This window comes from Pelodiscus sinensis, chromosome 2 (assembly GCF_049634645.1).
Source record: "Pelodiscus sinensis isolate JC-2024 chromosome 2, ASM4963464v1, whole genome shotgun sequence".
NCBI classification, from domain to species: Eukaryota; Metazoa; Chordata; order Testudines; family Trionychidae; genus Pelodiscus; species Pelodiscus sinensis.
Genome location: NC_134712.1, coordinates 120,109,027 through 120,126,632, shown reverse-complemented (window position 1 = coordinate 120,126,632; position 17,606 = coordinate 120,109,027). Strand labels below are relative to the sequence as shown.

At 39.7% G+C, this 17,606-nt stretch overlaps 1 protein-coding gene across 2 annotated transcripts in view; it reads right to left on the bottom strand.

Annotated features, from left to right (window-relative positions):
• DROSHA (drosha ribonuclease III) overlaps window positions 1-17,606 on the bottom strand; it is a 99,825-nt gene that overhangs the window by 32,711 nt on the left and 49,508 nt on the right. For both annotated transcript variants that reach the window (XR_012901729.1, XM_006114260.4), the window contains exons 17-21: window positions 11,120-11,227; window positions 8,392-8,530; window positions 7,234-7,294; window positions 5,641-5,700; window positions 3,198-3,297 (exon numbers count right to left, since the gene is read on the bottom strand). Coding sequence is in view for 1 of the 2 variants with exons in the window: in XM_006114260.4 (XP_006114322.2) it covers window positions 3,198-3,297; window positions 5,641-5,700; window positions 7,234-7,294; window positions 8,392-8,530; window positions 11,120-11,227 (468 nt within the window). In the remaining variant the exon portion in view is untranslated. The remainder of the gene's footprint in view (window positions 1-3,197; window positions 3,298-5,640; window positions 5,701-7,233; window positions 7,295-8,391; window positions 8,531-11,119; window positions 11,228-17,606) is intronic.

Sequence of the window (17,606 nt, the reverse complement as noted above, 5' to 3'; positions counted from 1 at the left end):
CGCATAGAGAGTATTCAATAGGTGAGGAAGGAAAACTGAAATATTTTAGTGATGTATGGTCTAAAATGCATTTCAATTTTAAAAAACAGTATTGCATTTTCAACAGATAAAACATACACATTTGCTGTACAATATACAAATTATGTTGCACTGAACTTTACACATTGATACACTGAGGCAAACTACTTTGAAGAATCAACGTCAAAATAACATTTTGTGGCTTATGTTGAATTTAAGCTTAATTGCTGCTATTAGTGTCAGCTCCAAATTTTCCAGCTGGCTTCATTCCTTTAATAAAATTTTCTTTTCAGATTTGATCAAGGTAGGCTGCAGATAGACTTTAAAAATCTTACTCATACATTAATTTGGAAGTTACAGAAATTGGTACTTTAAATCCCAAAATTAGGCAAACTGGACGCACCAATACCTAGAATAAAATTTGGCCTTTTAGAAAAGTTGGTAGCTTAAAAGTTGGTGTATCTTACAACAATCTGTCAAACACAAACAAACAAACAAACAAAAAGTGCACAACCAAGCAAAACAAACCTATCTGTGGCAAATCAAATGTGTTACACTTATCAATGGAGGAAGGAGACTCCTATAATGAAAACCCAGTGCTCTATGTCTCTATATGTAGATACAGACTTCTAGAGAGTATGGGCCAGTTCATCCAGAAGAAATATTCCCACATACCGGATCCTTACAGAACTACACAGAGGGCTAGGGAATACTATAGCTCAAAAGAATTCTCCTTGTATTATTCAACCATGACCCTTCCACACAATTACAGAGCAACCTATATAAGGGATCTTATTTGTCTTCTTTGAATGAAAGAAAATTGAATGCAGTGTGAGGATGTAGAGGGATATTTCAAGTAGGGGGTGGGGTGGGAGTGGGAGAAAGTAGAAAATGGAGACAAAGCAGCATCCGGAAAACCAGGTAAATTTATATGTAATAAATAAAATATATTTAAATTTTAAAACATGCCATAAGATACATAAGCAACTTTCTCAAAAGATGCCATAAATGCCTTGATTGAAAGTGTTTCCTTTAGTCTGTATCGTCCTGCTCACTGTGTACTTAAAGAAGTCTTTTGGAAGAAAATTACTGTGTTCATTCTTTGCCCCTCCATTCCTGATAGGAAATGAAGAGCACAAGGCAGGAAGTTTAACTGCACAATCTTTGACAATAATTCAGGACTGGATAATAAATTTTTAAATTAGTGGGTATGGACAAAGAAGACTAAAAAGGGCATTTTGAATCCATAGGTGATATATTTAAAAGATGAATTTTAGTTGGTGTAATCTTAGCAAGTCTTTAATCTGCTACATCATTGTTGTTGTGGAAGGTAAGTAGCATATGTGTTTCTTTTAAATCAAATGTAGTAAGATTTTCACTGTTAACAAAAACAAATTTAAAGAGAATACAAACTATCGTGGAAATAGATTTAGTCATGTTTCTGTATCATATTCTAATCTTACCATCAGACGGAACATTAAAAAAACAACAACAAATCATATCACTCACAGAATCTAATAACAAGCTAAACTTCATACAGCTTCTTATATTTGTCAGGGGATATAATCTTATTTATCACAGAAAGCCCTTCTAATATCATTCTTTGCTAGAACATAGTGAATCTAAAAAGTGAACCTCCAAGCTGGATGGGTTTTTCTTCTTACCTTTCTCCCCACGTAGTTTTTTTGCTACATGTTACACTATAGGTCAGGGGTTGGCAATAATTTTTGACAGGGGGCTCACGCCAAGATTTTGGAAAGCAGTCGAGGGCCGAACTCTTCCAGGATATTAATGGAGGAGGTGTGGGGTCTGAAATGGAGGCTGGGTGCAGAAGGGAGCCTGGGGTAAGGGATTGGGGTGCAGGGAGAGTGGGATCTGGAAGAGAGTATGGGTGAAGAAGTCAGGTGTGACCTAGGGCAGAGGGTTGGGGTGCAGGGTTTTGGTTTGTGACCTAGGGGAGGAGACTGGGGTGCAGGAGTTTGGGTTGTGACCTAGGGTAGGAGGGGATTGTGATCTGGGGCAGAGGATTGGGGTGCTAGATCTGGGAGGGGGTAAGGGTGCAAGAGGGGGGGATGAGGCATACCTGGGAGGTCGACAAATGCCTTTGATGTCGACCGCAGAGCGTCCAGACTACCGCGCTGAGCCGACAAACAGCTGATCGGCTCAGCGCAGTAGCCCTGTAAATTTAAATGAAGCGGCGATTATTTAAATCCTATGCCGGGTAGTCTAATCTACATGCCTCTGTCACCAGAGGCATGTAGTCTAGTCATACTCTGAATGATTAAAAAGCATATACAACGGCTGTATTCTCAATAAATGTGGCGTACTGCCTTTTCCCCTATAAAAGATCTCGTGTGCTTTGTGTAAACATAACAAGCAGCCCAACCAGCCTGCCTGCTTGCAGAGCTAAATGCTTGCAGAGCTTAAAAGGTTTCTCAGCCAGCTAGCCTGCTTACCTGCCTCCCTGCCCGTGCATACCCAGGTTCAAGGGCCATGTACTTGTGTGAATGACTGAGCTGGAGGGAAGGGGGGCCTGGTGCTTTGTGTGATGCCTGCTAATCAAACAGGTAGCTTCCATTGGCCAGTTTCTGGCCAGAAACTGGCCAATGGGATTATGCTGGGAGTGGGGGCAGTGCCTGAAGACTTCCCTCCTTCCCCTCTAGGATCACAGTTTTGAAACAGGAATGGCCCCGCAGCCGCTTTTCTGAGCGGTGTGCAGGACAAGCAGAGGAACCTGCCTGGGGGCTTCCTGTTGCATCTGTGGGCTGGATCTGGTGGCTTGGCAGGCTGGATTCAGCCTGTGGGCCGTATTTTGCCCAGGCCTGCTATAGGCCATCCTACAACTATCAAGTTTGCTCTTCAATTATCCATTCACTACCAACATTCACTATTAGTGCAGCAAAGAGTTAAATATTAGGAGGCCTTAATGACAGACATCTTAGAAATCCATATCTCAGTTGAAGGATTGGCTCCTTTTGAATGTCTCTTATTTACACCCATCAGATTGGAAATGTTAACTGATGTTTACCTTTAAAACTAATGAGAGCTCCTAATGCCCAAATTCAAATTATACAATAAAATACTGATGTTAGGTAAACAGACCCATAAGTAACCCACCTACTGCCAGACATGATAGCTACATAATTCAAAGAGAAACAGATAAAAATGCCTGTCCATACCTTGGCCAACATAGCAAGATGCTGGTTCTGAACAATGGCAGTGCGATACGTAGCTAACCCTCCTTCCTCTAGGCTTGGAAACAGGTAGTACAAATGGACACTGCAAAGAAAAAAAGTCAACTGTCTCCACACTGATACATTTATGTGCTGGTCTCTAAGATGTTGACACCTTAAATGAGTAACAAAGTCCCTTCCCCACCACAGAACTTCACCAGATCTATGGTAAAAACTTTTTTTTTTAAAACAGTATTGTGTAGATAATCATTTTACTATACTATTTAGCATATAAACTGTTAACTACCTGAAGTCACCATTTCTGCAGAATTCAGTGAGGGTTGGGACCTTACAACGAAAGAATGCCGTGGCAAAACATTCAGTAGGAGAAGGCATTCTCTAGGGCGTGGGAAAAGAGCTTGTCTCCAGAGTGGCCAACATGAAATCTGACCCAAGACGTAGGATTTTTAAACATTTTCTTACCAATACTTTTTAAAAAAAATTCACTGAAAAGTTTGGGGAGCTTGTTTTTAAAGGTAAGTCTCTCCCTGAGGCCAATGCAAACCAAACATTGCAACCATGTGTGGAAGAGCCTGATGATCGTGAAAGTGAACTAGCTAGGCAAAAGTGAAATCTACTAGCATATTTTTACCCAAGGTGACACATCTGGAAAACGTAATTAACACCAAAACTTAATTAGGAACAACATAATGGACCTCCAAAAGGAATTTAATAAAGTATTTCATGAGGTAATTAAGGAATTAATTTAAGGAAATTAAGTAAACCATGGATTATAAATTGACTAAAAGTTAGTAAAAGAAGATTGGCATTAAATCGCCCAACCAACATTTTGAAAAGTGACTAGTGATTTTGGCAACCTGCATTACAGGAGACCAATCTCAGAATCATGAGGCAGCAGGATCTTTAGAGAAAGCACGCTCAGCACTCTCTGTAAAATTAATTCTCTTTGAGCTATCCCAAGATGGTCATGCAAAAATTCAAGTGTGGCACACAATAAAACATCTCAAAATAAAACCCTGTATCCTCATTTTCACTACATTATATAATATGCTTTTCACTGCTATTCTGTTGAATTGTATTTATTACCATTGTATGTGACACTATGAAATTTTGCATGTGTTTCTGAAATATACTATAAGTTAGGTAGCCCTCTACAGCTAGCAAGGTAGGGTAATGTGCTTTATGGGGGAGTGATTTCTAAAACATGTTCACACGTGGAACTTCAATTGGTCTGGAAACCCTGTTGATGCATGCTAAAGGATCTTTGGTGCACTCTAATATAGAGTTGCTTCTAACAGCACTATGGTACAGGGCTAATGCACAAAATTGTAATACACTTTAGCAATCACAACCCCATAAAGCATGATACACTACTGCATAGACAAGCTTTAAATGTACATTGAAATTTACATAAGTATCCAAATATACAGGCTTGTGAGTCTCAGAGAAGTAGCTTTTAAGTAGTACTGCTAAGAATTTGTGTTTCATAACCAAAAACACTTTGTCTCCTGTCTCCCTATAGAAAAGGCCACAGATTACTTCACCCCTAATCCAGAGTAGCTATTGGGTGTCAATGGATGGTGCAATTTTGTTACCCATAACATCATGAGCTCTTATAAAAGCCTCCCATTAAGCATGCTATTTCCCTCTTAAAAATAGACTGACAAGGGTTCTAGAAAAGGATTTAAAATCGTTCACACTGAATGTTAATGTTGAATGATATTGCTGCTTGTCACAAACAACACTTTTCACCACGCTTGCTACCACTTGCACTCAGCTCAGAATGGATAGTTTGAGTTGTTTTGTAATTTTCTAGTATTTACTACTTTCAGAAGACTCTGCTTGGCAAAATTGGGTATGATTTTTGATGAACTATGAATTTTGTTTTGTGTTATTATTTTCAAATGGTTTGTACATGAATGTAAATATATTCTTAAAAGACAAGATGTGCCCCAGAGGACTGAGGTTTAGAAAATAATCCCCCTAAAAAATTCTACACATTCAATACTGCTTGTAAACACTACTCTTCAGATTAGAGGGGAAGCGATCGAGAGAAGCCACGGAAACAAAATGACACATTTTAAAATAATCTCTCTCCTTTTTATAAATTGGTTATAAGCTCTAAAGTATTTGGTCCAAGACAAGTTGATCTCTTACAGTCATGAGCAACTTCAAATAGCATTTGACAGGACAGAGACACTAGCCTTTCATCTTGTAATCTTACCCTTCACAGCGCTAGCATTGTAAGGGGCTTGAAAAAGAAGTACATGCAGAAGCGCAGCTCTTAAAATCATTGCAGGGAAATATACAAACTATCTAAAATTACACATTTCAAAACATAATGCAATTGAATGTTAAGGGAAAAAACATATGAGATTTGATTAATGACAACACAATGTAGAATTTTGTAGAAAAACTGTACACTTACCTTGTTAAAAATTCCACCACGGCATCTCCCAAAAATTCTAAACGTTCATTATGGTTAATCCTGCAAAAGTTTTTAAAGACTTATTGTCAGTAATCCCACTGAATTTTGGTTATTTGCACAGTAAAGATTAATTTTTTTGGTGATTAAGAAGGCACGTTTCCACTGCTTTCCTATTTTGATATTTTCCTCTTGATGGACAGCAATGAACATATGGGTTATCAAACTCAGAACTGATACAACAGGTCTTTGAGTCATCATAGATTATTTATCAGTGTTTAACAGGGAGAAAGGAAGCAGCATTTCTAACTAGTGGTGCATAATGGCATGCTAAGATCAGGCTATTTGTGCTTTGCCATGGGCATCCGGTGATTGGAAGTAAATCACCAATCTTAGCTCTATGCACTATTGGGGAAGTGTCTATGATAAACACAAATGTCTCCTGGGACTGATGACTCTACAATGGATTTGTTGGTGCATTTCCAACTACATGACAGTATAGTTGTGCTTTTATTTTTCACAGTCTCCTTATGTCAAAGACAAGTGACCTGTGCCCCATTTCCTATTATTTCCTTGAGGCTCGTTGAAGACTTAAGAAAACAGAATATTTGAAGGGATTGTCTTCTATCAAACTAATAAGCACTATGTTCCTTCTCTTTTCCTCTTTTAGAGTTCTTTGCTTCCTTGCTCTCATTTTTTAAATTGCTTCTGAGAGTGCTTTATCATATTTTTTTTAGTTTCAAAATTCCTTTCTTTCAAGCCCCCTCCCATTAGCAGATTTATTAATAGGTAAGAAACAGAAAGCTAGGCAATAGCAGCTGAGTAAGAAAAGGACCAATTCCAGCACACAATATCTCAAACTGCTGCAAACACTTATCCATGTATGCTTAACTTTTATCACGTCAGGCAGGCAGAGGATGGGGCATAGGAGAGCCCATTTTTAAGGGCTCCCAGAGCACAGGACCCATTGGCCCAGTGGCTAATTTGATGCGCATACAATAAAATAAAGCTAGCATTTCTCTGTCTATCATTTGAGTTGTCCAGACAGAAGCATTAGTGATTCTTCAAGTTCTTGGACTGAAGCAGATTTTCTTTAGGGACTCTCTAAAATGCCTTCTTTTCCATATGCATTACCAAGCTGGTGATTGGTTTCTGTGCACTTGCAGATGGATGCTTTGGGCAAATAGCGGCTTTGCAAGTTTTGAGTTACACCATCTTAAAATATCAGAGGGGTAGCTGTGTTAGTCTGAATCTGCAAAAGCGGCGAGGAGTCCTGTGGCACCTTAAAATACTATTTTTATTCAACACTCTCGTTGTGCCTCTTTCAAAAAATTCATTTGGTTTTATTAAAAAAAAAAAAAAAAACCCACCAGTATTTTTGTAGTTATTTTCCTCTCTGTGCACATGCACAGGGGTACACATACACCTCCTTCACAGCAGTTAAAAATCATCGGGATGTTCTGTTGAAAAGGCTTTTAAGAATCTAGAGCTTAATTTTCATTTCTAGTTAACCTTCTAGGTCCAAGTAAAAACTGATCTGCACACATTAACATCTAAATAAAATGCTGTAAGCAAAGTGTTAGCGGCTTTCTTTACCTGGAAGGAGTAGGATCATCTTGCCCTAGGCGTGACATAATATTAATCAAGGTGTTTATTCCTGCAAAAATAAATAATACTAATAAGTTATTAAAAATCACCACCAATTTCACAGAAGTAATTTCTTCAAACATCATTTTGTATTTACCATGCAAATATCTTATTCTGCATAAAAAAAAACCCATACAAATAAAAAATGTTATGGGGTCTTTCAGACAGCAGAAACACCACAGATTCAGAGTGAAATTCCAGAGGACTAATGGCTACCTAATAGCAGCGGACAGGAAACTGCTTTTACATGCATGGAGCCAGATATAAAATCACAGAAAGGTCAGGTTCCAAATGAGACCGACTCCCCCACACCGACACCACCAAATATTGTATGAACACCTGGCAATTTGTATTACTGCATCTGCCTGTACGTATGAGAGAAATAAATTGTGCAGCAGAGTCCACTCATTTGACAACTGCATTGCTTCTGAAATGATCCAGCAAGGATTTCATAGCAGTGTTAATAAGATGTCATCATTTTTTATAAAATATACTTGAGTATACTTACTATATTTTGAAAATATCAATAGATACACTTGTCAAAAAGAAAATAAATTACATTCTGTGATTTATTATTATTCTTGCTTATTTTGTTTGCTACTTGTTGCTAATTGGCAAAATCTAATAATTCATAATAGATCTCCCAGTCATTTATTAGTTCCTATTGCTCAAGAATTAGTACTTTCCACTAAAATTCCCTCATACAGCTAGTCTTCACTGGAATGTTAGCTCAAGGTATAATTCTTGAGTATTGCCCCAATCTGATTCTCATGCACACACAAAAATCTCTAGCTCTGGGTAAGTGGCATCTTAAACTCAAGATTGCTGCCCCTCTGGGGCAGATGGGTAGGAGAGTGAGTATGTGTGTGTTAAAACACAACTGCTATTGAAACTCCATATAGTACAGTGGGCATGCAACTATTTTGTGCTACTAACACAATCACTGACTTTGACCACTGAAGTTAGTCAGGTTGGAATAAACTTGAACTAACACTGTAAAGAAGATAAGCCTTAAGAAGAATATAGGCTGACCAAGCATCAGTTAGGCAGTTTTTCCTGGAGGCTAAGGATGGCGAGCAAGAAAACAATAATGGTGTAACTGCGCACCTTTTTTCCTCATGTGCATGTGATGGACTTTTCGGTCTCCATACTTGGGCTGTCGAATCCCACAGTTGGACAAGGAATTTCTTGCATGGTCTGGATTCATTCCAAAATTTAAGTGATGGCTTGGATGAGTCATGGCAAGCTAAAATGCAGCATGTGCAAGACAAAAACTGGATTTATTTTTGTAAACACTATAAGCAATGTTAGACTGGTAGCTGCTAACAACAGCTATTTCACAGTTTGAAGACATGCTATGGTGTGCTGTTGGCAATTAGTAACTCTGGTTCAAGCAATTAAAATGTAGGATGTACTACTTCAGATAAGTCAAGAAACACATCAGTTATACCTTACCATCACTTAAGCTAATTAACTTTCAAAAGCTTTAAACAAAATAAATCAGTTTTTGAAGGAAAAAAAATCTGGATTGTCAACTTCCCCTAAAATATTGTGCTTGCTAATTTGGCAAAGTTAAATAATATGAAGATTTGTTTAGTACAAAAACATGAAATCTAATAATATTACCTCATAAATATATCTTTACAGTGCAATACCACTTCAAGCATTTGTAACTAAATGAAAATATGCAAAGTATCAATAAGGAGCACCTTATCTTTTGTTGGTAAAAGACAGATGATCACATTTTTGCCCACTAAAAGCCAGACTCTACAACTGTTGCTCTCAAAGATTAGACCCATATTTTCATTGCCTTCGCTAGGACCCCTGTCAGAGCACTGTACGAGTGAAGGTGAATAGGAGTGGCAGACTTGAGAGTTATATTTAGCTTGCATTGTAAGAGCTACCAGGCACTTGCATCTCTGCTGCTATCACTTTATAAATGGCAGAAGTGGGAGGTGTCAATAGCAATTAATACAGCTTAGGCCCTACTACTGCACAGATAAGTGTGAGAATTGTTAGCAGTCCCACTGAGTTAAATTAGACAACTTACATGCAGAAAGTTATTCATGAAATATTTGTAAGACTGGGGCCTTCGATGCTAAACAAAAAGCTTCTGAAGGCTCCTTTGCCCTCATCATTCAAACAAGGCTTATTTTAAACTATTGTCAGGGCAAACTGTTCCTTCAACTTATAACATTTTCCTCCAAATCCCTGTTAAATACTTAAGCAGTACTAACTACAGCTTATCAAACCTACACCTGTACAACTCTTATTTTTCTAAAATAGAGTACACTTAGGCTATGTCTACACTACGCTGAAATGTCGAAAGGTGACACTTCTTTTGTTCTCACTTTCGAAAGCGGAGCTTTTCCTCAAAAAATGAGGTTTATGCGGCGTTTCGAAAAAAGGGATGGGATGCCGGAAAAAACTGCATCCAGACTACTTTCACTTTCGAAAGCTGCACTTTCAAAAGCAAGATCGGAAGAAGATATGCAAATTCCAGTAGAATTTGCATATCCTCTTTCGACACTTTAGCGTAGTCTAGATGAGCCCTAAAACTTATTAGAATAGTTAAAATAAAACACACATGAAAGACCCCTTAGTCTCTCTTCACTGTCAGGTCTTTATATGTGTACTGCATGATGAAATCTAGACCATCACTGAGATCTTTATTTGTATATTAGACTTGAACACTTATTTAAACTGTGAAATATAAATCTCACTTGGGTCTGTTTCTCTCTCTCTGTCTTCTGTAACAAATTCTTAGCTATTCAATAAGCATGCAGAAGGAACAAGCCTAGATAGTGCCTCCGGGCATTCAGTGTGATTTATGTTGGTCACATTGTCTTATGCTTCCCATATTATTGATAACTTATTTGCTTTTTGCCTCAAGTGTTCCGCCATGGTAGTCAGTAGGTTTTTCTGGCTTTTTTATTTTTTTCAAATCTTCAAACTCTAATATCAAGGATATTGGAGGGAAAACCCCTCTGAAAACGTGCTCATAATTAAGCATAAGACCCATCCCCTCCATTTTACAAACAAATGTCGTTTGTACAAGGAGGATTTAAGAGGATTTTATTAATACATTTGAGAGTATTAATAAGTCTTAATTCATTACATGCACAAAAACAAAGCAAAACATGTAAATTTCAGCATTTAAAACTGAAATGATATAAAATGCCCTTTTTGCACTAAAATGAGATAACACACGTCTACTTACTTATTTTTGTCTTTTCATTTGGATCTGCAATAGACAGTTTTTGCTGAGAGAATCCCAGTGTGCAAAAATGCACTTGCACAACTGGTAGACCATGCAACACAGATGTATTAAAACCCCAAAAGTAACACAACTTCTCTCTTTCACTTTGTAACAGTGAACATTTCGACTAAGTCTGAAGAGATTTGTGTGTTCACAGCTTTGAACACAAAGAATCCTTTATGAAAAAATGAACAACAAAACAGTAGAAGGCAAAATTTACAGATACCGCTGCAATATGACACTGGTTGTTCAGAAGTCAGCAAAAGGAAACTGATAAAAAACAAAAATATAATCTTGTATTTGTACATAGTGCTTTTCATCCTGTAGGATTCCATGATGTACCAACCAAAGGCAGTGGGATCCTGATTTTACAGATTCTCACGGGACATAGGAGGTGCAAATAACTAGGTGCATCTCAATATCAGAAATACATCTCATTTCTCCATGGTTAGTAAGTTCACATAAGCCTAACTATCTAAACTAGCTCTCCCTTCCCCTTGCTTCACAGGAGCAGAGCTTGAATCCTGCACAATTCAGATGGCAAAGCAGTATGTAATTGTCTTTGGCATTTCTTACCTGTAGCAAGCATCGATCTTGGAAAGTATAGCCTATCAACTTGTCCAAATGCATCAGACATTGATGATAACGAATATGGTGGGTGAGGACAGGAAGCATCATTGCATGCTAGGAAAGCAATTGTCAGGAGGAAAAATATTAATTTACAAAACACACAGAACGCCACTGAATAGCAAACATACAAAAAGGTTTAGCTCATTATGACAAAGTTTAGCTTTGTTTTGATTTATATAAGAAATACACTAAAATAATTATAGCCTTACACCCTGCAATGAATACAACCAAATTACAACCTATCCATAATGTATAATTAGCAAGAAAAAAGAAAACTATTGAAATACTTTGTTGGGTGAAACAAAGATTCTCCTGTTGCATATTGCTGAACGTTCAAGGCATACCAAAGTAAAGTCAAGCAATGACAGATCATTAGACTGGCCGTTTGGCATCTCCTACAATATGCAGATCTTGATTAGTACAAAAGGAAAAAAAAGTCTAAAGACCAGGTAAGACCTCTGACATCACTGTAAAATATAATATTTCATAAACTACTAAGAGGAGGAAAGGTCATTTTATACCACTTGACAGTTGAGGTAACCAGCGTTTTATAGGTCACTAAGTACTTTTTTCAATCCCTGGCAGGTAGGAAAACAATGCATTGTAAAGTTACATTCTCTTTGCCACCTTGCTTTCACCAACTTCCCTATGAGAATTCAGTGGCCAATATTGTCAAACGTAATGATGGGCTGAACTCTAGAGTCCTTGAGACACTGAGCACTAGAAAGAGTCAGAAAGCCAGTACAAAGTTGCTATTTGGCCATTTGACAAAAATGCTCTGGGTAAGATTTTCAAAACTGAAATGGGAATTAGATGTCTAAATCCCAGTAGCTTTCAACAAGAGTTGAATTCCTAAGTGTACTTCATGACTTTGAAAAATTTCCCCATTTATGCACTTTTCTAAGCATTGGTTCTAGACCAGATATCTGATAACTGAACAACTAGCACTGTTTACACTGTTCTGTTACACCAACATTAAAGTTCTTCTGGAAGAATGAGAAACATAAGATGTATAGTAGCTAAACCATAATGGCTAGGTCTACACTACCCCTTTTTTGTGCAAAAAATATGCAAATGAGGTGAAGCGTGGAATATTGCCACACCTCATTTGCATAATTAATTAGGCTCCATTTTTGTGCAAGAGGCTTTTGCGCAAAAAAACCCTCTTGCGCAAGAGCCATTCTTCTGCATTTTTTTCAGGATACCAAGCTGTCTCCTGCAACAGAAAATGTAGAAGTCAATGTGCAGAAACAAGACTTTTTGCTTGTCTGGAAGGTGGGGGTGAGAACTGACTGTTACACTGACAGTGCAAACTGAAACTAAAACCAGGGTCTGCTTTGTTCTGACCCAAGTGAAGCCCAGAAGCTGGGGGAGGGGAGCAGGAAGGGGGAGAGAGAGAAAAAGAAAGGAAGGAAGATCCTGTAGCCATGGCTACACTTACGGGGCCACTGGGACCTTTTGAGGAGACTATAGAGCAATGAAACGTGTATTATGGCCATTTGAGCTTTTTGTTATTGCAAATGACATTAAGGTGCCAATATTCTTAAGTGTTGTAGGGGCTAAGACCTACTCTCTGCTACGCAGTATACTGCACCCTGTTAAGCCAGAGACCAAATCTTACAGAGACACTGTGGAAATCCTGGGGTCACATTTTGCTCCAAAACCAATGGTAATTGCCGAAAAGTATAAGTTCCACATAAGAGACTAAAAAGAAAGTGAAACAGTTGTATAATTTGTAGCAACTATGAAAAAGCTTGTGGAACACTATGAATTTAAGGAGATGTTAAATGATGCCAAATATGACAAGTTTAGTATGTGTCCTGCACAGTGAAGCTATATGGAAGCTATTAAGCACAGTGAAGCTATTAACAGGGGCACAGCTCACCTTACAGAAGGCCACTGATATTGCGGTCTCCATGCAACTGGCCGTACGGGAGGTACAATACCTCAGTGTACCCCCTAGGGTGCCTAAAGTGCTCCAAAAACTTACCCACAAAACAGTGGGGAGCCAGAAATGTTGCCACTGTGGTATGCTGGGTCACCAGGCATCAGAATGCTGGTGTAAGGACCTAGTGTGTGGACAGTGCGGAAAAAAGGGACATATTGAACGTGCCTGCAAAACCAAAGAAAGAGAGGTCTGCAGTCTGGCGAACCAAAAAGGAAAATCTACATATCATTGAGCAGACTCAAGATGGTCAAAGTGACACCCTGTGCGAAGAAGTAGTGCCACACTACGTTTTGTCTTTGGCAGTGGGCTCACATGAATACTGGGTAACCCCATTGTTGGACGGCAAACCTGTATACGTGGAACTGGACACTGGTGCTGCAGTTTCACTGGTCTCAGAGAACGTGTATAGGGAAAAGCTAAAGGCAAGAAATACTGTTCTGAAGACACATGTGGGAGAAGCAGTACCCTGTTCTGGGCACTGCTGATGTTAAGGTGGAACTCAATGGCAGACTGCTGAATTGCCAGTTTGTGGTAAAAGGCCATTATGCAGCCTTCATGGGTAAATCATAGCATAGGAAGAGCCAGCTGAACTGGGCAAAAGTGCAGTAGATGACTAAAGAAGAAACAGTTCTGACCGATGTATTAAAAAACACGTGCTGCTGTTTTTGGAGAGTATCTGGAAGGTATGAGGGGAATCACTGTGAAACTGAACATTAAACCTGGCAGCCAACCAAAATATCTGAAGGCCAGGTCTGTGCCACTGACGAGAAGGCAAGAGCTTGTATTTCATTCCAGGGTGTGAGGAATGCACCTCAGGTGGCATGTCTATATCCATGGAACTGGACTGAAAAACCATGGCAACATATTCACATTGATTTTGCTGGCTCATTTGAAGGAAGCATGTTCTTGGTGGTGGTAGAAGCCCATTCCAAATAGCCAGAAGTCTCTATAACGCTGTCCACCACTGCTGAGAGTACAATCCAAAAACTGTACAGAATCTTTAGTCATTTTGGTCTGCCAGAACAACTTGTGAGCAACAATAATCAGCAGTTCATCTCTCAGGAGTCTGGAAATTTTATGAAAGCAAATGGGACCCATCACATCACTTCAGAACTATATCACCCCTCCACCAATGGATAAACTGAAAGGTTTGTGCAGACAATGAAACAAGCTATAAAATTAGCTAGAGGCCATTCACTCATGCAAAAGCATCTGGACAACTGCTTTCTATCCTACAGAAACATACCTCAGGCTACAACCAAAATGTCCTGACTTTTCTAATGATGGGATGTCAGCTGCATACTTGCTTTGATCTGCTGAAACCTTCAGAACTATGACAAATTGCGCAACATCAACAGCAAGGTCAAGTCATCAGATGTGCATCCAGAGCAAAAGACCAAACCTTTAGTCCTGGACAGCTGGTTTTGGCTTAGAACTATGCTTCTGGAGCTAAATGGCTCCCTGCCACTGTCATTGTTCAAACAGGACTTGTTTCCCTCATTGTCTGGACTGCATAGGATCTCATGTGGTAGTGGCATGCAGATCAGTCATTGCCAGGTTCTCCCGACCCTCAGGACACAACTCCAGCTGTGTTGTCTGACCTCACCACTACTGATGAACTACTGAGTCAAGAGTCACCTATTCCTGACTCTCCTCCTCCGTCATCGCCTGTGACAAACACAAGCCTCCTTCCTGAGCGGGATGATATGACAGCCTCACCTGTTTGTGCTTCAAGTCCCGACCCCATTGTCAGGCCCGCACCCCTAACACCTTTGAGTGCAAGAACACCAGATGTCCACCATAATCCACCTAGAGAAAGAGGGCCTATTCAACGGCTGGAATTTTTTGTTTAGGTTAACCCATGGTTTCGGGGCAAAACAATCCCTGGGTTAGCTAAAAACTGAGGCAGTCTACCCTCATTCTCTAGTATAGTGTTTGTTTTAGTAAGGGGACGTTCTTATTAAGGGGGGAAGAATATGTTGAGTATTGTGTTGTTGTAGATATAGATCTTGTTGCTGTTACAGTAATTGAGTTAGGTCATTAGTGGTCAGTCCAGCTAGTTTTGGCTGGTTCTGGTTAGTTCTGTGTTATGGAATAAAATGGCAACTTGCAACCACTACAGCTCTCTGTGTTTCAAGCGATTTCTTCCCAAACTCTGTTACTCCAAAGGATACAGCACTGGGAAGTGAAAACATTATTGATGAGTAGAATGAGAATTAAGCGAATTTTTGGATTTAAACTAAAACCTAATTCATTAAAGTAGTTTCTCTCATAAAAATCTTTTTTTTTGGGGGGGGGGAGGGAGGGAGACTACGTGTTCTATAATTGTGCTTCTTGTGCATCTTCATTCTTGACTGCTTTATCAAAATGAAATCATCTCAAGGACCAATGATACATGTCCACCAGTTAACAATTTCTCTGCATTTGTTGCCACTGTGGTAAGCCTGCTAGACAAACAAAATAATGTAATGGGCAATCAGTAGTGCAGACCAGAGTTTTAATACTATTTCTACATAGGAAGCAATTTTTTGGCCCCAGTTTGCAGCACTGATATATCATAGAATCATAGAGCTGGAAGAGACCTCAGAAGGTCATCAAGTCAAGCTCCCAACCTGAGGCAGGACCAATCCCAACTAAATCAACTCAGCCAGGGCTTTGTCAAGCCGAGACTTATAAACCTCTAGGGATGGAGATTCCACCACCTCCCTAGGTAATCCATTCCAGTGCTTCACCACCCTCCTAGGGAAATAGTTTCCCCTAATGTCCAACCTAGTAAACAGCCTCTCTGCATCTTCAGGAAATTTAAGGCTGCTATCAAATCCCCCCTCACTCTTCTCTTCTGCAGACTAAACAAACCCAAATCCCTCAGTCTCTCCTCATACATCATGCGCTCCAGCCCCCTAATCATTTTGGTTGCCCTCTGCTTGACCCTCTCCAATGCGTCCAAATACTTTCTATAGTGGGGGGCCCAGAACTGGACACAATACTCCAGGTGTGGCCTTACCAGAGCCGAATAAATGGGAATAATCACTTCTCTAGATCTGCCGGCAATGCTCCTCCTAATGTAACCTAATATGCCATTAGCCTTCTTGGCTACAAGGGAATACTGTTGACTCATATCCAGCTTCTCATATTCCCAGGTCCTTTTCTGCAGAACTGCTACCTAGCCAGTTGGTCCCCAGCTTGTAACAATGCTTGGGATTCTTCCATCCCAAATGCAGTACTCTACACTTGTCCTTGTTGAACCTCATCCGATTTCTTTTGGCCCAATCCTCTAATCTGTCTAGGTCACTCTGGACCCTATCACTGCCCTCTAGCATATCCACCTCTCCCCCTATCTTAGTGTCATCCGCAAACTTGTTGAGGGTGCAATCCATCCCCTCATTCAGGTAATTAATAAAGATGTTGAACAAAATTGGTCCTAGAACAGATCCTTGGGATACTCCACTAGAAACTGACCATCAATATGACATTGAGCCTTTGATCACTACCCGTTGGGCCTGACTGTCTAGCCAGATATCTATTCATATTACAGTTCATTTATCTAATCCATACTCCCTTAATTTGCTGGCAACAATATTGTGGGAGACCATATCAAAAGCTTTGCTAAAGTCAAGGTATATCGCATCCACTGACTTTCCCATATCTACAGAGCCAGTTACCTCAAAATAGAAGCTAATCAGATTGGTCAGGCATGACTTGCCCATGCTGACTCTTCCTGATCACTTTCCCCTCTTCCAAGTGCCTCAAAATGGATTCCTTGAGGATCCTCTCCACAATTTTTCTGGGGACTGAGGTAAGGCTGACTGGTCTGTAGAACCCTTGATTGACCTTCCCTTTTTTAAAGATGGGCACTACATTTGCTTTTTTCCAATCATCCAGGATCTCTCCCAATCTCTATGACTTTTCAAAGATAACGGCCAAAGGCTCTGCAATGACATTTACCAACTCCCTCCGTACCCTCAGATGCATTAAATCTGGGCCCATGGATTTGTATATGTCTAGCTTTTCTAAATAGTTCCTAACTTGTTCTTTCTCCACCAAGGGCTGCCACCTCCTTCCCCTACTACGTTGTCTAGTGCATTAGTCTGGGAGCTGAACTTGACTGTGAAGACAGAGGCAAAGAACGCATTGAGTACTTCAGCTTTTCCCACATCATCTGTCACTAGGTTACCTCCCTCATCCAGTAAGGGCCCCACTTCCTCTCTGATCACCCTCTTCTTGCTAACATACCTGTAGAAACCTTTCTTGTTACCCTTCACATTCCTTGCTAGCTGCAATTCCAGTTGCGCTTTCACCTTCCTGATAACTCCCCTGCATTCTCGCGCAATATATTTATACTCCTCCCTAGTCATCTAAGTTTCCACTTCTTGTAAGCTTCCTTTTTGTGTTTAAGCTCACCAAGAATTTCTAGGGTAAACCCTAGAACAGAGGTCACCGACCAGTAGATCGGGATCTATTGGTAGATCTTGGAGCCATCACAGG